Consider the following 27,031-nt stretch of genomic DNA (forward strand, 5'->3'; position numbering starts at 1 on the left):
TTTGTCTTTATATTTTCTATGTTGAAACATTTTCTTGTTTTGTACCCCCCCAAAAAATATTGTTTGAATAACCGTGATTTCAATTATTACATTGTGATTCATATTTGTTTCATAATCGAGCAGCCCTAATTCCTATGATAGGCAGAATGCAAGCTTTCAGTCTCTTAATATGACCTTCAACCAGGGCATATTGTGCGCGCGCATGGGCCCATTCTGTGATGTGTCGAGAGGTTGAGTGGGCTGAAGAGCCTCAGACTCGACCTGATGAATTGTCTGCTGGAGGGTGATCGGGATGCTAAGTGATGCGGCCCAGCTGTGACGGGTGTCTCAGTGGTCCATTTACAGCTCCAAGCTCGTGCTGGGAGATGGTACATTCCAACAAGATGAAGGGATCCTTCCATGGGCTAGCATGTTCTTGGTTTTGTCAAAATACGAAGGTCAAATTGTAGTTGCATTTCTTTTTTTTTTTTTTTCGCATGTCCCAATGTTGACTTGGAGTGTCCCGTGGAGCGCTGCCATTATTTACGGCCTCATAGTGCAAGCACAGACAGACGGAAAAGTCAGAGATGATTTCATTTGAAAGAATAAGTATTATTGCCCTCACTCGTATTTCCATTATGTTGCGAAACAGTATTCAGATAATGTACTTTATCTCAGTTTTTGTTCACCTGGATGGGATGGACATCATGTTGAGAGTTAGAATGTTGAATAGAAAATGATTGATGGAAACAATCGCTACATCTCAGTGGTTGACATCAAACAATGTGTCCATGAACCGAGAATGATAGGTGTCACATGTGGAAGAGTGGAGTGGAAGGTTCTTTTTCAGTAAACATTTAAAAGAGTGGAGAAGTGAACAAAAGCATTAAGGAGGAGCTGTTTTGTTGCCCCCTTTTTAACCTAAATAGGCCGTCTGTCCGACCAAGGCCTTGGCTTCAAAGTATTATCCCACACATGTAATTAGCATTTCTATCAACTGGGCAGAAAGATTATGCTTTTGGGTGTTCTTCTGCATTTCTTCCAGTGGCTTCACTTGGTGAATGTGACACGTTTTGTGTCTCCCACCCCCTATTGAATTTAAAAGTTCTCTATTCTCCGAGAGAGCTGCGGAAAGTCCTACACGAGGCCTGAATAGACACTAAATCTTTCAAGGTTAGGACTTAACCTTCTCCCACTCTAATTCGTCTTCAAACTTTAGTGTGAAACCAATCAATATCAGATGATTGGTAAACAATGTGCAGTGTCTGATAGGCAGGTATCAAGGGTCCTCAATGGGATTGCAAATGCTTTATGTATCCCCACTCGCTTCTGCTTTAAAGCGCTGTCACAAAAAGTGAAATTACCATTCAGTTGGAATGATGCCATTCATCTTTGTCAGAGCGCCAAGCGCAGCACGCAAGTCGCTCCCCTCAAATTAATTCCTTGTTTTGCATCAGCTGAATTTGCCCAAATCCAGGAGGATGGCTCTCCCTGCAACCCTCCCTTCATCCTTTTAATGCTGCAATTCCAGCTGATTTCACAATGCGAGAGGCCCCCGCAGCTTTATTTGCCTAATTTACAAAGGAAACAGATATGAAAATAAGTTGTGAAAATTAGATAAATAGCGCTGTGAGATCTCAGCTGCTCGGCATGTTCAAATGAAAAGGGAAAATCAGAATAACGCAATTCCCATGCAGGCTCCTGAGAGTCCAGAGAGATGTTGTTGTTGATTTGTTGTTTCATGTTACAAAAGCTGCAGTGCAAACATAGTCCCAAAGGTGGTGGTCTGCTTATTAGAAACAAACAGCAATGTAGAACAAATGTTTGAGACTTTGATTTGTTAGGCAACATGAGTAATTCTTAAGATTGTAAACTGAGTTTTAATCAACCTTTTTGATGTGCACGCTCTGCACAACAAAGTCAGGATGGTTCCCAAAGAAGTAATTCGACAATGAACTTATTCACTGCCGGATATTTTCAGACCCTCTTTTACCCTTACGTTTGAAAAAAAATAGAAAAAAAATACAAAATAAATTCCTGGGATTGAACGGCTAGACCATGAAAAGACGTGTAAATTCGTCAGTGGCAGTGAATGAGTTAAGGAATGGAATTCTCATCTTGCTGCAAGAACGGAAACTGAAGCCGGCCGGAGTTGCGACATAACCATTTGTTCTATCTTTGCCTTTCTTCCACTAAAACCACTGCTACCCACTGAGTATGCACAACTGAGGCCCGCTGCGCCGGTCAGATTCTTACTGATGATTTCTTGGTTGGTTTCTCTTTCTCTAGCTCATAGGGATGTTGCCCCAGTGTTGTTTCTTAAAGCAGAGACAGAAGTGATGAGATTTTAAAGAGCGGGTGGCCTCCTCCGTTGCTGTCCTCCCACTGTCAAACTAATGCTAAAAATGGTTCCATGGCTTTATGGTTAAGCTGACCGGCCACTGATTTGTGATGTTTTTGTTTATGGAGCATGGCTTATTTTCTTCATCTTATCTGTCAGGAGACGGACAGTGTGTTTGACAGAGTTTATTTAGCTGTATGCTTTTTCCACAGAGTATAATGAAGTGCATTTACCAGAAACATTACGATGCCCTAAGGCCTTCATGTCTTTCCTCATCCCTGCCAATGTGTAGACGAGGCAACCATGGGAGGGAGGATAAGGAAGAGAGCTCCCGGAGATAAATGGGTCGGGCCTTAGAGACATTTCTTCACCTCAGACACCTGCACCTCTCCACAGATCCCTCCTCAAGGATCACTTTGTCCCGGGGTTGCTCCATTGTCAACTGGAGGGCCCTCCAGACTTTGCTCTGAATACCTCTCTGTGCTGCTCCAAGAGGACTGCCCCAGAGAGAGACAAAACAGCAGATTCCAAACCACCGGCCCCTTGGCATTCCCCTTGCTTTTGGTGATAAAGAGAGAAACTTTGGCCTGATTCACTCCTCCACTCTTCATCCCTCTCTAGAGTTCCACAAAACTTGGAGATGAGGAGGAGGCGCTGAGGGGTTCAGAGGGGTGGTCTTATAGAATAGTGATTAGCAGGGAGCAGAGCGGTGCTCCGTCTCCTTTAAGATCTTGCTCCACTGTGGTCTCTCAGGTATGACCTCCACTAGTTTTGCAGGAAAATGTGGGTTGGTTGAAGCCATTATGCTTGTCTTTCTTCTTGGCCCCTCTTTTTGACTTTCTTTGGAGGAGTGACGGATTACTGTTGCACCTTTCGAAAATCTGACTGATGAATGCAAAAGCAGAAAAAAGCACACAAATGTTGTGCATCATTTACTCAATTTCACATATCTTGTGCAACCACTTGAAATGAAATTGAGTAAATGATGCACAGAATTTGTTTCATTGGATATAAGTCAGATGTGTCACACCAAAAAAATAGATGTAATTTTGTGCTTCTTTTACTAACATTTGTAAACGAATTTTTACGCTTGCATGACATGTTAGATCAAAATTGCCTTTAAGTTTCAAATGTTGACCTTGAATTCTTATTATTGAATGTGAAATGTATTTCTCAAAATCTGTGGTCTACATTCATCTTTTGGGCAGATTGTGTCTGAACTGAGAGGTCCCACTGTATAAGTTGCAAATATCCACAAAGTCTCCCATTGGTAGTCCCGGTGTGGCCAAGCCTGGAGTCGTACTGTTGTGGAGAAGTTGGAAGCGATTAGGGAGAAATATCCGCGTCTCCCTGTAATGCCAGTAATAGGCAACAGCACATCAAAGTCCCGGCCTGTCAAAATGATCCGGATCAAACTCGCCCCCATCTGGAAGCCATCACTGACTTTTCACTCATTGAAACACTCTTAAAACACACCGAACAAGACATAGAGCTCCTGTCTCTGCTCACCACTACAACTACTACAACTCATATCAGCACCCTCTGTTTGGTGCTTGTGTGTGTGTGTGTTTGTGCTTGTGTGTGCAAGACTTTTTAGTCCAAACGTTATCTGTTTCTGCATCCTTTTTGTATCAAAATGTAACATATGATGTTTCACATCTGCGACAAGGTGACCACTTCCAATGATTAATGCCCTCAGGCAGCTTCTTCAATTTTATACCAAAGTCCAAAGTGAAGAATCATTGTTTTTGAATGTTTTTGTCTGCTCCAGGCAGTTTTAGTATGAATGCTCTGTATTTTTTTTCAATAGCTAACGATGCTCACCTATATAATCGCGTGGAGGGCTAAATGTTTTTTCCATTTTAAAAGCTGTCCCATTTTTGAAGACCATGCATTTATCAACGAGCGACACGACTGAGTATGTGCGTCCAAATCGTCGCCGACTGTGCTGAACATATTTCAGGAGTTTCCGTTTTACCGTTTGACACAGCTTGTCTTCAATATACAGTACAAGCCATGTATTTGTTTTTTTGTTAAACTAGCTTTTTTCTTTGAAGTGATTTTCTATATCTCACACAGGTCCACTGGTGCTCATATTTCTAGATGAGCCTAGTTATCACATTGGGAAAAATATCCTTATTTCATCTACATCACTTCCAGTTAAAGGGAAAGTCTAAAATATTTTTTTCACTGACATGTTCTATGCAGGCCCACTAGTTGAAACAAGGCATTCTGATTAATATTGCGTTTGTGGAATATTAGTTGAGCAGAAAAATCCACCTGTTTTTAGCCATCTCAACGGGGCAGCTATTTTGTCACTTCTGTCAACTGAAAATGACATCACAGTTGCTCATGGCTCAGGTAACAACCAATCGTGGCTGAGCGTCAGAAATCAAGTGAGCTGTGATTGGTCTTACAAATGCAATATTTATCAGAATGCCTCGTTTCAAGCAGTGGGTCTGCATATTATTTATTTTAGAAAAAAAGTTTTGGTTGACTTTCCCTTTAATTAAAATGTGCCAAACTAAAATATATCATTTGCTTTTGTTGTTGCTTTTTTTAGGAAAAGGGGAAAACAATATCATTTTAACACATTTTAATCATGTGCAACTGAACATTAATTACTCTCTAGTGTGTATAACTACCATATTATACTATATCTCTTAACATTTTGTTGGTCACAATTTGCACTTGTAAATGCACCTATCCATTTATATGGTACAGTTCATGAATTATAGAATAATTTCAAGATACAACATGCCATTAATTATGTTTTGTCAAACATGAAATTATTCAATTATAGAAAAGTAATTGTGAGTTCTGAGGCAGTAATGTAGTGTATTCCCCACTTGCCTGTGAGATTGCCACACATTGAGTTCAGAACATATATTATCTTTCCAAACACAAGTCGGATATGCGTTTAAGTGTGTTTTAATCGACTTTGAGCCGCTTCCTAAAGCAAACATTTGTCAGTGTTTGGCGGTGCGGTGTGCTTGGTGACTGACTGGTGGGTGGAGGTGAAGTTTGATTACCTTTGTTCAGTGTGCGTGAATAATTGTGTTGGAAAAGTGAAAAGTCTTAAGTCCGTAAAAGTTTACCTAACGGATGGCATCTTGTGTTAAAGTGCTAGTGATTTAATAGTAATAATTAAAGCAGGCATGTCAGCAGGCAGTCCAGGCCCCTGCTGCGCCTGAACAGGGAGCAGCCTCTCTCATCATATCTCCTCCAGACGGCGAGACAGAGGGGCCTCCAGCTCCACAACCATTATGGTGCTGATGCTGCAAATTTCTGACATTAGAGCACATGTCAAACCTTTCGTTTATTTTGCTTGAACTATCAGTGCCAAAGCTTTTCAAAACTAAATCACTCTCAAAGGATAAAAGTGCAACATTGTGAATACACTATTATGTTTATTTTTGTTGCGGTTTACACAGCCACTGGCTAACACCGCAGTTACTTTTATGCTGGCTTGGTGAAAGACATATCAATTGAATTAATTACGTAATGTACAGTAAATGTTTGAGCAATATTACAAGGAAATTAATGAATAAAAAGTTGCTTTCTTGGAGTCCGAAAATATTATTTATGCCTCTAAAACAGGGGTCACCAACTCCGGCCCTCGAGGGCACCTGTCCTGCAGGTTTTCAATCGCTCCTTGCTGTAGCACACCTGTTAAAAAGATCAGGATCGTTATCAGGCTTCTCAAGAGCTTGCTGATGAGCTGATCATTTGAATCAGGTGTGTTACAGCAGGGAGAGATTGAAAACCTGCAGAACAGGTGCCCTCGAGGACCGGAGTTGGTGACCCCTGCTCTAAAAAGATATCCCCCCCTGCCCCATTATCTTTCTCAAAACGTGATGCATACATATTAAGAACAACCCAGTGTTGGTTCTACCAAAACCGGAATCAGAGCAATAAATGGCGGTTTCCATTATAGCCTCCATAACTAGTTATAAAGAACAAAATGTGTTTTTCAGGTTGCGGTAGTGTGCGAGCACTCGATTGTGTGTTTCCCATGACTGCAGCTCGTGGTGTCATGATGATGGATGGGTAAGGTTGGTGGGGGCTGCCTCTTGCTCTCCTCCTCTGGGATGTCCCAGGGACTGACAGGCACATTGATGATGCTCTGCCCACTGGCACGAGCGCAGACAACCCCAGAAAAGTCTCCCTTTGCTCTCTGTACCGAGGTGCAGAAAACAGAGGTTCTGTAACCACAAAGCAGCACTGTTACATAAGCTTGCGTTTGCGCAGCCATTCCCCCCCCCCACCCTCCTCTGTCTTTCTGACTCACACAGTCACAGTGCACCCCTGGAATGTCGAAGAGTTGAAAACAAAAAATACCATTTGGACCTCTCAAACTAAATCAATAGATCAGCTCAAGCTGGTGTTGTAAAATAAGTCTGCCTAATAATATGTGTAACTATACTGAAAATGTGCCCTCGGGGTGATACCACATTTTCACTTTATGTGCTGATGCTAAGATCACAATTGAAGTGCGTGTTTGTGTGCAAGCATTGTTATATAATAATTTATAATCCAATAATATAATGTAAGATATTCTACAGTACAGTGTATCACATTGCAACATTTGGAAGTACTTAATTAAACCACAGATTAATAATCATTAAATATTCACATTTATCACTATTCCTGCTTTCCATTTAATTCAACAAAAGCCACACATTAAAATAAAAATGTCATTTGTTAGAACTCATTTCACCTTCAGACCTCCTAAAATGCTTGGGCCATAAACTGAATTCCAAAAAAGGTTGTTTAGACAAATTGTCATAATTTTTCTGATTCAAAAAGTAAGTGTGATCATGACCTGTCAGTTGGGCAATTGTTACAATTGCCATATAGATGGTCCAGTGATTGCATGAATAGTGAGTAAAAAGCCAGGGACGGTACACACCAAGCTGAAGAACACATGCAGACTGACATTGAAGCGGAAGTCAACCCAAACATATTTTTTTAAAAGATATGTTCTATGCAGGCCCCCAGTTGAAACACAGCATTATGATTAATATTGTGTTTGTGGGATATGAGTTAAGCAATTTATGGGGGCTGGCGACCATTTTTTCACTTCTGTTGACTGAAAATGACATCACACCCTTAGGGGTCAGATAACGACCAATCATAGCTCAGCTTCAGAAAACAGGTGAGCCGTGATTGGTCATTAGGTCACAGCCCTGATTATATTTTCAGTCGACAGAAGTGACAAAATGGCCGCCCCCCGAGATGGCTACAAACGGGTTTTGCTGCGTAACTCGTATTTCATATGAATTATATTGCCTTGTTTCAACTAGTGCGCCTGCATAGAACATATTCTTGAAAAAAATATTTTTGGGTTGACTTTCACTTTAATTAATGACATCCATTACTGCATTGCCAAAAGTTATATGACCCAAATAATAGCATTACTTTTGTAACATGTTATTCCAAACACTGGCTGTATGCATGTTCAGTATCAATTTGTTAAATGAGAAGTGACCTATAACGTGTGTTGTGTTCCACACCTCTCTTTTTCTGCTTTGTTTATGTTAAATGTTTTATGTGGCCAGAGGTTATTCGTATCTCGGGCTAAAGGGGGGAGGAAAAAGACAGACGGCCGCTCACACAGTGTGAGTGACCATGACCTGATAGACACTGTCCAACGTGTTTGTAAACAGGATGTCTTTAACATTGCGAAAATGTCCCAGTTAACAATGACTTTTGTCAGTGTGTGGAGAGGGTGGGGAGGGTGTCGGTGGGGCGGGGGGTGCGAGGTGGGTTTGGAGTTGGAGTGATAACATTTCAAATAAAACACTTAATCCCACTGATAAATCAGCAGCCTCACAGTTTTCTCAGAACTGCCCTTGTACTTTTGGGCCTAAATAACATCCAGGTTAACTTTGTCACATCAGATAAGCGCTGGCTAATGTGATGAAATTTATGGCTTGGCATGGCAACAGTCCTAATACAGCGGTGGATTGTGTGAAGCTGTTCTCAGTGCATTCAACTGTCAGCTCTTATTGTGGTGTCAGTTCTGCCTTCTAATTAGTGTCCTCAGCAGGCAGGAAGTGGGCCTGGGCTGGACTAATCTGTCAGTGAGGCCAGTCCATCCTTGCCCCAGCGACTGTTTCCTTAGATAAACCCAGCGCGCTTTATCTAAGAGAGTCGCCACGCACAGGGGGTCTGGGAAGCCCCTGGCGATTTTGTTATTACTTGTTGGATCTACGTTTTACACGCCGAACGAAGCTGTTTTGAAAACGTGCCCAAGAAGCATGAAAAGGAGCGCGGGGCTCCCGGTTATCAGATCACCGTGGTGACAGGTGTTGATTGAGCATAAGAGGGAGGAAGCATTGCGAAGGACACTTCCTGGCAGACAGTTTTATCAGTAAGGGAGCGGAGGGGTCAAAGAGAGGGTGGATGAGGTTATCACACCCTGGTAGTCAAGTACTGTACGGTGCCCTGAGACATGACAGCATTGACTTGCTGACAAAGGTAAATGTCTCTTTCATATAAACACTATGAGTTATAGAGAGATGGCTGGACTACCAAAAAACAGAAGGATTTTATTACCGCCCCCACTTAAATTTGACTGTTTAGCACAGGGGTGCCCAAGTCCGATCCCCGAGAGCCCCTGTCCAGCCTGTTTTCGATGTCTACCTATTCCAACACACCTGATTCAAATGAACAGATCATCAGCAAACTCTGAGAAACCTGATAACGATCCTGAACATTTTAATCTGGTGTGTTGGAACGGGGAGACATCTAAAACTTGCTGGATAGGGGCTCTCGAGGACCGGACTTGGGCAGCCGTGTTTTAGCAAGATTTCAACAGCTCATGAAAGACTTTGTACAGACAAGATTGACAGGACACCTTGCCATTACACCTATAGGAAATGAAAACTGAGTTATATTCCCCTTGACAGCAGATCCAAAAGCAGATCTAAGCTCAGATCTTGATTTAGGTATTTCTGTGTGGTTATATTTTCCCTGGGCTTGTGGATGTTGTTTCCAGGTAGTCTGCATGGCTTCTTCCCATAGTCGGAAACATGTATGTTAATTTCATTGAAGACTCAAAATGGCGAAAAGTTGTGAATGTCAGTGTGTTTGCTGTCCAGTGTGTATCTTGCCACTCTCAGCCCAAGCCGTGTGATGGAGCACTGGTGTCAAGCTCAAGGCCTGGGGGCCGGATCTGGCCTGCCATATCATTTTAAGTGGCCCGCCAAAGCAAGTTATGTGCATCAACTTCATGTTTCTTGCTAAAATACCAAAATTGCAAATTGCCTGCATTTTTTGAAATGTTGAGATATCGCAAGCAATTTTGTTTCCAGTTCCCCTTTTAAAATAAATGTAACAATATTAATTAAAAAAAATCTTCACCTATGATTTCAAAACTAGCCATATTTCAATTTGTTGTGTATATGTAATATCTAAAGCCAACAGTCTTAAACTTGGTTTTTAGAATGGACAGTGATCTTAAATTGGACCAGTAAATCAGCGCTGTTATAAATTTCCATCAGCACTTAGAAACAGTCATCCATGCCTTTGTTACATCTCGGCTAGATTTCTGCAATGCACTTTATTTTGGAGTCAGCCAGTCCTCCCTCAAACGTCTCCAGTTGGTCCAAAATGCTGCTGCCCGCCTACTAACTGGAGCTCGGAAGATCGAACACATAACACCAATTCTGGCCTCCCTTCACTGCCTACCAGTGCATTTCAGGGTTCAATTTAAGATTCTCCTATTTGTCTTTAAATAATTAAATGGCCTTGCCCCAGCGTACCTCTCCGAGCTCCTCCACTCCTACGCACTTTCCCGCAGCCTCGGGCCTGCGGACCAGGCGCTGCTCGAGGTACCGAGGACCAAGCGGAGCCTCAGAGGGGATTGAGACTTTTCTGTTGCTGGTCCTTCCCTCTGGAATGACCTCCCATTGGTGGTTAGGCAAGCCCCCTTTATTTATTTTTAATTTTTATTTTATATATTATTTATTTATATCTGTATTTATTAATACGTGCATCACAGCCTATTATTGTTTTTTTTATTTATTGTATTGTTTGTAAAGTGCTTTGTTCCAGCTCGAGCTGTTATGAAATGCGCTATATAAATAAAATTGTATTATATTGTATTGTATTTATTTGAGGTAAAAGTCATAATGGCCCTCCAAAGGAAACCATAACTACGATGATATACTATTTAGTTTTAAAAGTATTTTTGGCTCATCAACACACAACACAGAAAGGGACAAAAGCGAAACCGGAAAAAAGTGATGGGGACGTTTCAACTTGACTCGCTCTGTCCTTCCCTGGTTCCCTTCCTTTCTTCACCCCCAGCAGAGTCCAATTCCTCCACTTGAGCGCTCAGGGCTAACAGCGGGCTGATTAGTCGCACACCCCCAGCCGCGCTTCGCAGAGGACTCTGCAGCGGGACGACTTCAAATGCACCTCGCTCCGTCCACCCCAAATAAAACCTGACTGGTCCTAATGGACACGTTTTAATCTCCCTGGGTTATTTGAAGATTTATCCAGTCTGCCTCTGGCCCCAGCAGAAACAAATTCCTCTCGCTTTGTTGATTAAACCATTCCCTATCCACCGTTGCTTATCATTCAACAACGAGCCTCTCTTTTTAATTAAAAGTGAGGAACCACAAGTGTGCAATTAACAGCTGGTAATTATAGAGTTTTTCAGAAGTGCAACACTTCACCTTCATTTCAATTATATAATGGACAAGTGGCGTTTTGATCTCCAAATGAGTGAACTCTTGTAGTATTTGTTTAGTGGCAGATTTGGAGGGTTAATTGTGGCCTATGTTGGCCCCCTTTGCCGATGATTGATGTAAGAGCAGAAGGAGGGATATGAAAAAGTGGAACACTCCATCAGCAAATGCAAATGACACCTTCATGTTAATGAGCAGGACGATGGCCCGACCTGGCTAGTTATAGTGTTTCATGTGAGGAAAAAACAAGCATCCACTCTGCTGCAAACTGATTAGTGCATTTGAATATGAAAGTTTAATTAAGTGCGTCTAATACGGTTTGTTTTGGAGAATGACGCAAAACGGCTAATTGCTTGATACTTAATTTGGATGGCTTTTGATCGCTAACCGAGCAAGAGTGAATTTACCACGCAAGCGTAGAGGCACGGAGAGCTATCCCAAAGGAGGCAGAAGCCGTGGACTTCATTTAAATCCTTTAACTGATAACTGATGAAAATGGATTTAATGAGCAATGCAGCCTTTGAGTGAATCAAGCGGAACACTTGTTCAGTTTTAATTACAATTGATTTGCATCTAAGTACATGGCAGTTGCTTTAAAAGTTGTAAGTTTCTTCTACTCAACATAGTCCATCAATATGTGCAAAAGAGGAGCTCTATTGATTTTTGCTAGCATGAGTGCAAAATGGCAATTATTAATTGCCTGCTCTGCTTTAATGTCTGTGGGGGGTTCTATTGTCCCCTGTATTTTACTGACGGATAGTCAATGTATCAAATGGTTCAGAAGTACTTTCATGGTGTGCCAGGGGGATCTATAATTACATGTTTTAATACACAGTAAATGTATCAAAAACAAAGTTGCAATATTCCTGGTTAAAACAAACGTTAAAAAAAACCTTTTTGTTTGGATATCGTTGAAAAAAATTTGACTCATTGAATCAAGGAAAATAGCTGCGTCAAAAAGAAGACGTGCGTCGGGATGGATTGTTTAGTCATTCTGTTAAAGAAAAACAGAAATAAATTATTGATGATTAAAATTGTTTAATGACAAGTTGCAGATACTATACGATGGAAATATTTCCTCTGTTCTACTTCAGTTCTGTCACTTAGTATTACTATATATATATATATATATATATATATATATATATATATATATATATATATAGTAAAATATATGAGACATACGCTTCACTCCAGGTGAGTTGTAAAGAAAGGTAATTACAGAACATAAACTATGGTTTATCAATATTATTAACAATAGAGTAATATTTTATTCGCTTACTGAAAAAATGCTACATTAATTTTCCTGTAGTAAAAAAAAATTCAAGCATTTCAATGATTGCCCTATAAGAGGTTATAATCAAAGCCAGCGCTCTGGAATGTGAATCTTTATTATACTTGAACAAAATGAAAATCAGAGAAGAAGGAAAAGTAGCTTCGTTTGGAATCCTCTTACACTGCAGCTTTTCCATGAAAATTGAAACAGAGGATTCAAATCCCTTTCTCCTGCTGTCTGAACCCCAGAACACTCACTCCAAGACTGTGTATCCCCTTGAACCCCGCCCACCCCGCCACCATCCTACGGATGCTCGACGAGGGGGCTTCAGATCTCACATGTGCTCTCCGTCTAATCTGGCTTGCTGTTACTGTCATGTTCCTCTTCTTCCATCATTGTCCTTTTGCATTCCCACCCCAATCTCACTGGCGTTTGGCAGCTGTCACTCTCGATATAGTTCAATCCCACCTCACACAGACACATACACACAAACACACATACATCCTTTCACTCTCCAGTTAGAGCTAATGCTAAAAACAACTTGCTTTTCAGTAGCTCTAAGTAATTAAAAAAATAAATGTTTTTATTATGTAGTTGCTAAACTGTCTCAAATCATTGAATTTAAAGAAAACGTTTATAAACATTTGAGTAGTCATGTTTTAACAGGAGCTAATCCAATGGCAGGTGTTTGTGCAGTCAATCAGTCAGACAGTGAGCCACAGTGTTTAAGTGCAGACTTTCATGCGGAGCTGTCTAATACGTAACACAGGCCGACAACAATTTGCTAAAAGGGCACAATTGTACAGTATTGTCTGGTTGAATCAACTCCTAAATAGAGTGTAATTAACTTCCATAACAAATAACATAAACAGCTTCGGTGCTCTGAGGGGGTTTTGTTGCTCTCAGTGTACGAATGTTAGACTTCAACAATCATTAAACTAACATCCTTTGCGGGAGCGTTCCACGAGTGCTCTGGTCCACATGTTGCCCTGTGGTTTGGAAAGTATCTGCCGCTTTGGACATTATTGTATGTAACAAGTTCTGTAACAAATTTAAAGTGGAATTGGTCTGATGCTGCAGTCACCTTAGACAAGAAGCAAGCAGACCAGACTGGAAAAGCAACACTCAGACAAAGTCGATTCACATCCACAATTATTAAATCAAGGATGTCAGGTTGGTACTCGGTGGTCAGCTTGTCGCGTTAAAAATAGTGAAAATAGCCGTCCTTTCCAATTTTGTCTTTACCATACACAGATCCAATTTTTGATTGAATTCAGCTTTTTTTTTTTTAAACAGAGCATCAGGCCTGCTTTGTTGAATCTGTATCACACATTTCATTGAAGTCTGCATAAAATCAAGCTTCATGATACAAGTTGGAGGTAACTTGTGGTTTCTTGTGCATGTAAACAATACTGCTATTGCTAACCATTGACCTTCCATTGCACTCTAATGTCAGAAATAAGGCCATAGTCAGTTCTCTCCTTCAGTGTACCGTCGACAAAGGCCTATCCCATCGCATACAGGTTCCCAACCAAAGGTGAGGTGCAAGATAATATTTAGTGCAACAAGTCCCGAAGTTAGACGGAAACGCACACAGAAGATGATAAGCGGAACGGCCTATAGGCGATTACTATTTGTTTGGGCCGGACAAAAAGGCGGATAGACGGACGGCGGAAGGGTACCCCGGCTTCAGACGGAAGGCGATAAACGGACTGGGATCTTTTTGTAAAATGCCCAACTCTGGATATAGCTGTATGTGTGTGTGTCAAAGTGATGAGTCTGAGTTTGTCAGATGCCTCAGTTCGGACTTTCAGGCCATTTGTCATTGGTGGGATTCATTACATGTGTCCTTAACCCCCCCACAGCTGGGCAGCGTGATCAGCACTGACCTCCTGTGACAGCCACAGCACCTTCATTATGTCTCAGCAGCCACCCTGTCACTACAGAGACTCTCTAACTGTCTGGGTGACACCCTTGGGTGGGACTCCAATCTCTCATCTGGAAGCCAGCCTGTCTCCAGGCCTGTCACTGTATGCGTTTGTGTGGGCGTTTTATGTTTGTGTGTTTCCATAGGCATGACTTTTTTTTTTTTTTTTTTTTTAATCTTTCGACTATTTGCCATTACATCAAAACTTCAATTGCAACCCTTTTTTGCCTAACGCGATAGGGTACACAAGGACTTTTTTTGTTTTGAATGTGCCCATACCGTAGATTTTCCATTAACAATAATTACGGGGAAAGAATTTCATTCTGAATTGATGGAATTCTTTCTTAATCAGGACATATTTCAGTATTCATTCATATTCCTTATAATTACATTTGCTTTCCCAATGGTATCATTTGAGATAACACACACTGTTATGTTATTACTACCCCTCCCCTTATTTTCTAATCAGCAATTATTCAATTATGTCCCATTAGTTGGGGGGGGGGGTGTTGCCAGCGTTGCCGCCCGGGGCATTTAGCCCCTGCTCTCTGTCAGGGGTGGACCCCGAGGGCCCCGTGCAACGCCTGTGATTAGTGTTGCTTCTGCAGAGAGGTGACAGAACCCCTCTTCAAATATTTTGTCTTCATTTTACAGCTTTGAGATGCAATTATGGAGCAGCAGTTCATTACGGCAGCACGCAGCGCTTCATGTTTTATGCATGCTGCCTCATTTAGGCCTTTATTAACGAGCGCGCTCCGACCGGGCTGCCTGCAACGACACCGCAGGCTGCGCCTCGGTCGGGCCGAGGCTGCTCGTGTGTTTGGAGGTGTGCCGCGCTTGCGAGACGAATGGATGAGAACGAGGGGAAAATGGAGAAACGAGGTTGAGGTTAAATGGAAAATAAAATCTAAACAAAAGACGGGATTTCAAGAATGAGGCAGGGTGCGGGTGGTCAGTGAAGTGGTCACTTTACCCACTCTGCCCTCTTCATCCAAGCAGCCAGCCCATAACGTGGCTCTATAGTGGAGCAGTCTGGCTCGTTGTTCAAGGAGTAGATTGTAGGGGTAGGGCCAGGCGGGGTGACTAACTGCACCTCCCTCAGCAGAAGAAACTCCATCTGCATCCAACATTGAGACAGATGAGGCCAATTTGGCTCCTTAAATTTCTAGGTTGTGATGGATGTGGAGTGGCTGCACACAGAAAAAGGTTTGTGGAAGCGTGCGCGGGTAAGGAGGGAGACAGGTGAGAAAGATGGGGGCATTCTGCTCAAATGAAAGAAGAATACGAGGAGGAAAAAAGGTGACGGATGAATGTTTAGAATCACTTTAATTTGCTTTCTTCTTAAAACTAAAATTTGCGAGCGAAAGCTTGACGACATTATTGAACATTTCTGATGGTGGTACAAATGACGCTGTATGCTTTCTGTTTGCCCTTGCAGATTTCCACTGAGTCAAATCAAAATGTAATGTGCCATACAGCCAGACTTGTTGCCAACGATTGTCTTGGATGGAAAAGTTCTGGAGGGCACACTGCCAAGGTCATAATTTGCTTTGCTGAACGCCTACTCGAGCGTTCAATGCGGGGACAAGACTTGTTGTGCACTTATAGTACATAAAGTGTGTTTGATCTGCTTCATTTGTCCATGTCAAAGGCCGGAATATATACACAGTCTGGCTGTATCATTCACAGTGCCTCTTGGCTGTTACCGGGAGATTGAAGTTTTATTTGGCTCATATTCACATGTTGTGTTTGCAACAGAACTTGATCTCAATCTGAATCAGTCCTGATGGAGTTCCTCATACATTCAATGTCAAAGGAAAGTTAAATGATCATTTGCATCGACCCGAATATTGGAACCCAAGTGCTTTAATGAACAACTTTTGTGCCAATACAACAAACATTTGTAGGCATACATTATGGTTGACGTACATTCCGATTTAATTTAGCATTCGGAGACATCCTTACCAGCTAGAGCAGACCAACAGAACAGACTTCCCATCTGAACTACAGAGCCACTCCCTCCCCTTTGATAAGATCTCCCATCCTCAGGCCTACATAAATATTTTATCAAGTATAATGGAAATTGTCAAATCAGTCTAATTGTGTAATGTATTATGAAGACATCAAAGGTAAACAAAGCACATATGCTATCATTTCTTTTAACGACCGGGCCCGGCTGGGGAGGGCTGAGGCTGGTGGTTTGGTACCCAGGGGGGCCTTCTGAGGGGCTAAAGGGGGGGGGGGGGGCTGTCAGTAACCACTCTAAATATATGTCCCTTTCTGCTCTGCCTGGACCTGCCTCACTCACATTTCATCGAAGGAATCAATTTCTCAAATGTGCACAACTGTGAGCCATAATTATATTAGGGCTTCATGGCACCCAGCCATGGCATGGAAGTGATAGAGAGCGGGAGTGAATTCAATGGGGCAGGGGGTGTTGGGTGGGTTACAGGGGATCAATGTTGTTTTGTATTTGTAACGTAACGTTATGATGGATGCAAAGTCGTAATTTGTGCAAATTCTCCTTCTTTACTTGTCATGGTACTTCTTGTGGCTAGTATAGTACTTTGCTGCACACTGAAAAAAATGCTGTGCGTTGGTTACTCAGTTCTATTTCTTAAGTGGTTGCACGAAATATAATCATCTGGATCCAGATATATTTTTTAAGTAGACTATAGGCGGGGTGCGGGGAGATTATACTTTAAAATTGTATCCTGATCCATATAATTTTGTTTTTTCAACCACCTGACGAAATGTAATTGAGTAAATTCAACTATCATTTTTTCAGTGCAGGTGTCTTTTGTTATATGCACTGAAAATAATGACGTGATGAATTTACTCAATTAGTTGTTGTCAAGCAGTTGTACGAATTAAAATAATCTGAATCCGGATACAGTTTTTAAATTGATGTATAGTCTACTTAAAAAAATATCTGGATCCAGATGATTTTTATTTCGTGCAACCAATTGACGAAATCAAATTAAGACCAACAAAAACTTTTTTCAGTGTAGGTGAAAGAGGACAGTGATAGATGACACACCCATACCTACACGCACACAAACTAATCAATTAATGGTAGAGGTGACCGTTGGAAATTAAAACTGATCAAAAATAAAAAGTAATGTCACCTTCATTCATAAGTCTTTACAGATTCAAGTAAATTCTATTCCTTGTCAGTACTCCTAAATTTGGCAACAGACAATTGTGATAGAATATAGTAGCTAATGTATATCCTGAAATACTGTCCTACACTGAAAAAAAAATGGTGTGTTAAATTAATGAAATAAAATCCTCTGGATCCAGATATTTTTAAGAAAAAATGTATCTAAATTCAGATGATTCTATTGTGTGCAGCCACTTGACTAAATAAAATTGATGAAATTCAACACTCATTTTTTTTCTGTGTACATTGTGATAGATGTCTTGCATGCATCCTGGGCCCGGTGTTTGAGTTGAAAAGTCTTTCATCGATGCACCAGTTAATGAATGTCATCCATTCAGCAAATGAAACATAGTTGGTGTGTTGTTGTTCTGTTTGCTTTCCACGGAACAGACTTGACTTAGTGTCCAACTGGGATCTTATCTCATTAAAACAACCAAAGAGATCATTTGGCTAAATGCCTCACTTTGGACCCGTACTCTTGCAGGAAGTAAATGAAGAACTCAGGGAGGGAGACAGAGATGCCCTCCGCGGCTTCTTCTCTTTTACATGGTGGTTATTGATTGTGGCTGAAGGGTGGAAACTGTGTGTTGCATTTCCATCTGTGTTTTTTATCGAGATGCCATTTGTTTGCATTTCATTAAAAATAAATCCACTTTGTTAGTCTTTCACTCAGTTCATTATCTCAGTGGCTTAGTCACTCTGTGGCACTGAAATTAAATTCACATAATTCTTCAGCGCAAACGCGCATTTTGTCCCTCTCTCTCCTCCGATGCATCTTCTCCTCCACCGCTTGTCCAAACATACGTCTTTATCAAGTGACTGTTGTCAGACATTAGATAATTAATAGGCCATTTGTCAGGCCTGTGAGAAACATGTTAAAATCCCCCTGAACAGCTCCCCAGATAAACCCCGCCGTGGACACAGGCGCCTTTGTTGTGTCGGCTTGCCAACGGAGCTGCAGATTTACTATTAAAGAACCCTCATTATTAATCACAACTAATGCTAATTAATTAGGTGTCAATGCGCGCACAGAGGGACCCGCTCTGAGTTCCAGTTTGTTGTGAGACGTTAATTGCTTACTGGGCCCTTAATGAAGTGTTTTCCATTTGGAGTAGTAGTTGACTCTTTCCGAGCTGAAAAAACAAACAGGCGATGCTCATCAATTAAAACTGTGATATGCACTTGTTGGTGTGAGTGTGTGTGCGCTTGATGTTGGCTTTTGAGAAGCGCACAGTGCTGCTGGTTGCACTGTTTCTTGAATTGTTTCAAGAACTTGGATCGGGAATAACATTTCAGCATTGAATTAATTTGTAAACAAATGTCTGGAGCAAATGTTGAGAAGTAAATAGTCATAATGACTGCTGGATAAAGCTGTTCCCTTCAACCTGTACACGTGGTTTCTTCCTAGTCACCCGATGGACCTGCAAACCTAAAGACTGTCCAACATGGCCCCCATTAAGCACAAAGAGAGTGTTAATTAGGAAGCTTATTGCCTCTCCTGAGGGCAAGCAGGCTCAAAACATTCTCCCCTCCACCCTGCTGAGGGAATGGAGGCACAAAGTGATCCACTGTAATTATGCTTCGTAAATGAACAGCAGCCCCTTTCTGATAGTGGCTGGCTGGAATTGTTTTTATGTTGTTTTGGATTGAGCCACTGTGAGTTATTTCTCGGAGAGGTGTACCGTGTTCCTGAGGTCGTCCACATTTTTTCTTATAGCCTCAGCCCATTCAAATGATAATGTTTTCAATTTGCCACACAATTCTCGACTTAGGCTCAAACTCGGTCCTGTTGTATTGCGGTAAAGTTTTGTCACAAATTGGCTCATCTTAAACTTAAACTATTTTGAAGGAATCATGTCCATTTGTTTCATAATTGAAAATAGGTCCCTGGCATCTTAATAACATGTTGCATGCTTTCTTCAAAAAACACCAATGGTCATGTTTTTTTTACTCTCTATTTCCTTTCTTGCAAATATCAAGCTATTTCAGGAGCCAGGCACCTCATACAAGTTCACCTTTTTCTATAACAGGGGTGTCAAACTCATTTTTTCGCGGGCCACGTTGCATTTATGGTTTCCTTTGGAGGGCCATAATGACTGTCAACCATATAATTCTTTCATTGCTTCCTCATATTATTATACAGTACACAACAAATTGATGGAAAACTAGTTGTCAAATCAGAAGTCAAGGATAATAGTTTGTTCAACTGTTGCTCAAGTTACTGTAATGAGGAGTTTGGTAACAAGAACATGTTTGCAATATCTCAACGTGATTATTTTTTTACATATGACGGTTTGACATTTTGGTAGATTTTAGCAGGCATCGTGCAGGTTGACATGCTTGATTTCAATTTTGCTTTCGCGGGCCACATAAAATGACATGGCGGGCCACATTTGGGCCCGGTATGTTAGAAGGACAACCAGTGGGCTGGATCACCGATGCATTCCAGACGGTGTTTAGCCATCTTCTCTTTTGCTTCCACAGTCAAAGCACAGAGTAGGGAAAATAAGATTGCGGCCAAGACAATGATCACGTTTTTGTGGTTCTGCCCAGCTTTTGGCTTTGACAGTGTTTTAGCCACTGCTTGAAAGTAATTCTTTCACTCTGGAACTTTGTCCAGCCTTGCTGACCAGCCAATGGCTGAGAAACTCTGTATTATGTTAATTAGCCCGAATGTTAGGTAGATGTGCAGAACGGTTTGCTCACAGACACAATTTCAGAAAGAGATAGTTCTCAACATATTTTTCGACAAATCTCGGTCCCCAGGCAATTAATTGCCTGTGCTTGCCTGATGGTAAGTCCACCTCTGCCCTGAAGATTGAGACATTGTATGTTTTTCCAGACATTGAGATAAATGAACAGTCAAAAAAATGATGAAGAGTGCAGGTTCAAAATTGTGATTCTGAATGATGGAGGGGAAAATATGTGATTATGTTTGACTGGTTTTGCAAGAGGCACACCTCCCCTCTTCTAGTTATCTGTATTTGCAGGTAACAAATGATATCTACAAATTAATATGAAGGTGCATCCTCACATGTCAAGGAGTTCAGGTCCATATTTCATGATCTTAGACCCCATCAGTCAATGGTTGAGCCTGCTTTCTCTCGATGGCAGGTGGGATGTGTGAATTCAGTTCTTACTAAGTGGATGAACAATGTTGCATATTATACCTCAAGTGTCGACTGCCCCATTTCCAATATTAGGCTGAAAAAAACTTAAAGATGAAGTCAACCCAAACATAGTTTTTCCAGAAAATGTTCTATGCAGGCCCACTAGTTCTGATTAATATTGCGTTTGTGGAATAAAGTGGGTTGACTTCCACTTTAACACCCAACAATTCCATTACATATATGCAAAAAACAAATCTTATATTTACAGTACATAAATGCATACTGTGAAACGAGTCAACTCCTTCAAATGAGTTTTACTGATTACCAACTTGCTGTTCAAACATACGATATCCAAACAGAGCAGTACAGTTCCAAATTGAACGTGACTTACATGTGTGTAACATAAGTGGCTTTTTCAAAGAAGAAAATGCAATGGGAAAAGCAAAAAAGGACAGTATGGAGGGGGTGGCCCATGTCCACAGGTAGGTTATTTCTCTCTGTAAACATATGTATCCATTTGTCCCGTGGGTGCGTCCCGTCGGCAGTGGCTAGGTCACACCTCCATTAGGGGCTTTGTCACTGTGATTAATAGCTCCTTCTATCATCTTTAATTCACTCCCTGATGATGGCGGCCCTGCTCGAGGCTCAGGTAATCGTGTGATCTATGAGTGCGCCTAACACCTTGTGGCAGAGGTGGAAATCATTCCATCCATGCAGATAGCAGGCCTGGGAGTAACCGTTTTTTTTCTTGATAAAAATGTATAAATTTGGCATCAAATGCAAATACTTGACTATATTAGATAAAAAATTTGATACAAATGGACTGTCTTTTATCGGACATACTGTAATAGTGAGTTTGTATAAATGTTGCATTTCGTCACTGTCCTGTGAAAAATACGTATGTTCATTTTTTTTCATTTTTCTTAGTTTTACATGAATATGAATGATGTTTCTGTGTTACAAACATCGCATTAACATGAAAAGTTTTTTTTTTTAATTCCAAAATTGGAGATAGGTGTTTTTCACAGGTCAGTGACAATTTGTTATTGTCACGTTTCAGGGATGGAGGACCCAAATTGCAGGGAGGCAGGAGAAGCAGGGGGTACTGAAGAAAATATTTATTAACAAAAACGAGGACAAACAAATCTTGGAAAGTCCAAAACTCAAAGTAGCAAAGAAACACTAAGAAACAAAACATAACACTGGAAGAAACAAAACAACCTGACAGCGACAATGATCTGACAAGGACTGAACAAAAACTAGGAACTTAAACACAAGCATACTGACAAGACAACGAGAAACACCTGGACGAGACACACAAGGTAGGAGGGAGCTGATTGGCTAACACAAGGGGGTGGAAGAAGACAGGTGGACACAATCATTGACGAGACAGACACAGAAATACTGAGATAACAAAACTAAAAAAGACCAAACATAACAGTTATACTTGTTTTGCATAATTACCACAGCATTTTCAGTGATTGGCTAGTCTTAAAGCAGAAGTCAACCCAAACATTTTTTATGCAAGACTATTTTTTTTTTCAAGATAACGACCAATCACAGTAAACCTGTTTTCTGAAGCTGAGCCACGATTGGTCGTCAGCAGAGCCCTGAGCAACTGTGATGTCATTTTCAGTCGACAGAAGTGACAAAATGGCCGTCCCCTGAAGTGGCTAAAAACACGTGGAAACGCAATATTAATCAGAATGCCTTGTTTAGACTAGTGAAGATGCAGAGAACATATTCTATATTGTTTGGGTTGACTTCTCTTTAAGATCCAATTAGCAAGAGGAGGAAAAGGTAATTCTGCATTTTCCCTTATTTCATTTTATACATGTTTTGCTCATTATCCATACTCTTATTCGTCACTTTTGTCCTTCTTGCACTCCACTGGCTCTCAGTGACTAGTATCGATTGCTGGAATTCACCTTCTCGACTTAGAATTGTCTTTTTGATGAAAGGGTGTCAGCCCGCAGTCATAAACAAAACTGAGAGCGAGTCACACACACATACATACTGATGTGATCATTTGTGGGAGTATTTGCCACATTATGTGTCTAAGTTCTTGCCTCATCAATCATCTGCGCATGGAACCCCAACTTTTAAAACCGTCAGCCTGAAGTATTTGCTTGCAGCACATGTTTACCTTACATATATACACATTGATGTTTATGAGTCAAAATGTTCTTGTTGAGTCCAGTGGACCAAGGAAATTTCTGGTCTAAATCAAATCTAAACTTGGAGGGGAAATGTCAAGGGAGGAACAGCTACGGGGGGATACAGTTACCTATAAAACCTCTTTTCCCTCTACCATATGGTAAGCTTCACATCCAGGACTATAACCTTGTTACACACGGTGCGTTGAAAATCATTAGGCTGGCTTCTTGAGGCCCATCGGGTTTCATGCTGGAGCCAGCGCCACAATCTTTAACGGGCTTTCTTTTTCAAACAAGCCTGGCCCACATTAAATGTGTTGAGGACAATCGTTTGACAGATATTTCGGTTTGGTCTTGCTTCGCTTAACCATTTCCTAAACATACTGTACACAAGTTCACAGCGTAGATGTGTCTATGTCAGCGTATGATTGATTAAAAGTGAGAGACTTTTGTTCAGGTATCCAGTTGGGCTTTGGCAGTAGAGGTCAAAACCACTTGTGGCAGATCACAGTGATCTTTCCAGTCATTCAGAAGAACAGTTGCTTCATGCTCGGTGAACAAGTAATGCATTTGTATCTGTGCGCGGATTAAAGGTTCCATGGCTTACCACACAGTGAGGCAGTGTCACATCAGCAGTCATTCAGGAATGTTCTTGAGCCCAAAGATGGGTTGCTGAGCCTCATTAGCAGAGCCCCTTCACTCTGCAGCCTGTCAGCCCGCGTTAGGCACAGCTCACCACAGATGCGCGCCAGGGAGTGACAGCTTCCTGTGGATCATTTCCCTATTTGAGTGTCTCCTTCTTCCACCATGGGATACCTTGTTCATCAGAAATCAAATCTGTTTCCTGGTGATTTTTGATTATCGCTTAATATTCATCCATGTTTTATTTCTTTTTCATTTCTTCCACCAAAGTCAACTGGATTTCCAATTATACATACAAGCACTGTGTTGTCAGGAGATATGGACGGAAATCTGCTAATGATCTGTCAATAAATGATCAAATTCATTTCAGAGATTTTCAGACCCTCTTTTACCCTAATGTTTGTAAAAAAAAATCAAAATAAATTCCTGGGATTGAATGGCTGGACCGTGAAAAGACAAATAAAGACGTCAATGGCAGTCAAGGACTTAAGGGGAAGTCAACCCAAAAATGTTCTTTACAATATGTTCTATGCGCCTCCACTAGTCTAAACACGGCCTTCTGATTAATGTTACGTTTGGGAGGTATGAGTTAAGCAGCAAAATCCACTCGTTTTTAGCCATCTCGGGGGCAGCCATTTCGTCACTTCTGCCGACTGAAAATGACATCGCAGTTGCTTTGAGCTGAGGTAAAGACCAATCACGGTTCACCTGTTTTCTGAAGTTGAGCTACTCAAACAATTGGGGAATGTGTTTTCCTGATTCCAACAAGACTGTTTTTTAGGGCACAATGCAATTTCCAATTTTTGTCTGGAAGATTTAACAGCCTGACCTCAACCAAACAACAGTTTTGGTATGATCCGCAACAGATATAATGTGCCGGGCCCTGTCATCCAGCAGTCTCGCCAAAGTTGCAATCCAAACAACCTGGGCACGACCAGCATCTGCAGATACCTAATGTTGATTCAGACCTGTGAACTTTGCCTGGCAACAAGTTACCAGTCAATGTATGCAGTGACCACGGAAAATTATCCAAGCAATTCTGTTGATCCATTGCTGCTGTGCATGTCATCATTTTATTTCTTCTCCTTGAGTCTTTTGTCGAATGTTAGATACCTTGAATTCTTTCAATTACACTTTATGTTTGGGACAGAAAATCTACAACATATATATATATATATATATATATATATATATATATATATATATATATATTTATATATACACACATCATTGCTGTATTATTAATACTTTAAAACGAAAAAAACGGGAGTACAACAAAAATGTAATGCAAACAAATGCCATGCCATGCTGAAGAAGCCCCGTGAAAGTTCAGAGGTCATTTTCTATGTCCTGTTTCACTATATTCACAATTAACCCCTGTACGCTTCCTTCTGTTTTCACTGTGTGACAAAGATCCAGTTCAGGAAAAGGAAATATAAAACAGTCAGAGTACAATGCAGAGTAACTCCTGCTCACTCGCCCTGGTCTCACCCCATCTCAATGCCATAAACACTTGGTCCCGTTTCTTGCAGTCCATGTGCAGTATTTGTTTTCAAATTGCAAACTTAAGCTGTTTCATATCTCAGTATAATATTTACGTCTTGGTTTATCTTTGGAATAAATACATAGTGATGCAGTCAAAGTGAATTAGGAGAAAGAAAGAAGAAACACTTGCATTAAGACATTAGTGCTCAGCTTTGTTACATTATTTGCTCTGCTTTGGAGTCTTTTGAATGCGACACTTTGTTGTATTGCATAACTTACTTAAAAGCTACAATGCCATCTAATGCGACCTACTTTGATCTTTTGCTGCTCACTGCCCTCACAACAATTATTTTTGTGTTTCACTTACGCAGATGATGGAGATGACAAGTATGCTTGTCAACCTTGCGACATCTTAGATGATACTTGTGGCTCGGATGGTGATCCTGCACACTCCTCAGGGCTGGCAGGGGACCCGCCGTCGCCGTCGCTGTCTGAAGATGAAGTGTCGCCTCCTAGACCTGCGTCCCTCCAACAACAACAACAACAACAAACAAACATATTTTTACCCCAAGAAAACTTGGCCATTCCCATGGACTTTGAATTGCAACAGTCAGCTGTTCTAAATGGTGCTCTGGGCATCTGGAGTCGCAGGAGCCTTTACATCGGTGAACAATTTGGACCATACCTTGGCGAGCGAACTCTTTCTCTCAAAGACCCCTCTCAAGGCTGGCAGGTAGGAAAATAAGTTAGTCTAAACGTGTCAAGAGATAATGTGTTGTCTGAAAGACATCAGTAATCTCGCAATTTTTCTTGGAGTAACGTTTCTTTCATGGTTCACAGACACTGGAGATTTGAGTGAATTTGTTACTAAGCACTTTGACGGCTGTCATTACTTCATTCTTGTTTTATGCAGCCAAAGCAACATCATTTTTCACAAGTTAGATGGATCCTTGGCTAGCGCATTGTCAGTTGTCTTCTTGTTTCCTCCCATTTCAACATTTTCAAATTCAGCCCTTGCATCACAAGGTGGTTATTTTTTGTTTCACACTCATTGAACGTATAGGAGATGAGGTTGTGCTCTTAACTCAATTAAAATGAAACGCCATAAATCCTTGTTAGGGACCCAGTGAGGCCATTGGCAAGTCACGTATTGGCCAGACGACAGAGAAAATCGAAGATAGGGTCACAGGACAAGGTCAAAGGTTAGATGTGGTGTGTCAGTGTCAGACCGCTTTGGCTTTATGGAGGTGGAGGAAGGGTCTGAGCTTCACCAAGTCTTCTAGGATGAATCGTCTCCCATTTGGAAATGAGGCACACACACAAATACACATTCATTATGTAGGGCTAGGGCATCGCAGTTGCAGACTGGTTAGCACATCCGCCTCACAGTCCTGAGGTTGCGGGTTCAAAGCCACCTTCCTATGTGGAGTTTACATGTCCTCCCTGGGTTTTCTTCGGGTTCGGGTTCCACATTCCAAAACATCCTTAGTAGATTAACTGAAGAGTATGAATGGTTTTATATATATATATATATATATATATATATATATATATATATATATATGCACATACACAAATGGTTCTTCAATTTTTTTTTCTCAGGGAAAGAAAACAATCACAAATAGTAATCCATCAGTAATTTATGAGGTACTTCAATAATAATAAGCATTAAAAAAGCAGAGCTGGGACCATATGTGTGTATATGAAAGCAGGGGATGGGGGGGGAGGGTGTTTGAGGGAAAGATGGGATCTTGGTGAGGCAGCACTGTATCACAATGTTTAATTACCTTCTTGACAGCAAGCCATAAGTCTTTCCATTAAGTAAATAAGTTGTAAAGAATTTATGATGAAATGCACATTATTCAGAATGGATATTCAGTGATGACATCCCCGCATTAAATATGGTAAATGCTATTAAGGCCTCCTGAACCTCCACCCTCCCTTCTCATGCCCATCCCTTGCCCATTGCCCACACCCCTCCTGCCTGCAGACCGTCAATATGCCAATAAGCCCCTTTGGAAGGTCTGCGAAAACAAAATTGATTTGGCAAATGTGAGCTAAGACAGAGATGTTTGCTTTCATCATCAAATCCAGCATGGTGAGGTGATGTCACCGACCGGGGAACGATAAAGTGGCGCCCATCTGGAGCGCTTGATGAAGAGCCCCGAGCGGCTGTAGCTGGTCTTGACAGATCGAGGGAAGTTTGTCACCTGAGAGGCCAGAGCTCCTCAACACCATCACCATAAATTTATG

General features: G+C 41.2%; 1 protein-coding gene across 8 annotated transcripts in view; it reads left to right on the plus strand.

The window, feature by feature from the left end:
- The window catches only part of mecom (MDS1 and EVI1 complex locus), a 140,165-nt gene that overhangs the window by 24,471 nt on the left and 88,663 nt on the right, over positions 1 to 27,031 (plus strand). For 5 of the 8 annotated variants that reach the window (XM_086036360.1, XM_086036362.1, XM_086036364.1 and 2 more), the window contains exon 1: positions 25,075 to 25,511. In XM_086036360.1, coding sequence (XP_085892486.1) covers positions 25,080 to 25,511 — 432 coding nt within the window. In that variant the 5' untranslated portion in view covers positions 25,075 to 25,079. Of the gene's footprint in view, positions 1 to 25,074; positions 25,512 to 27,031 lie in introns of those variants that run through there. The other 3 variants (XM_086036368.1, XM_086036367.1, XM_086036365.1) reach the window with 3 other exon arrangements.

This window comes from Filicampus tigris, chromosome 7 (assembly GCF_054856515.1).
Source record: "Filicampus tigris isolate MCC_2025a chromosome 7, RoL_Ftig_1.0, whole genome shotgun sequence".
Taxonomy (NCBI): Eukaryota; Metazoa; Chordata; class Actinopteri; order Syngnathiformes; family Syngnathidae; genus Filicampus; species Filicampus tigris.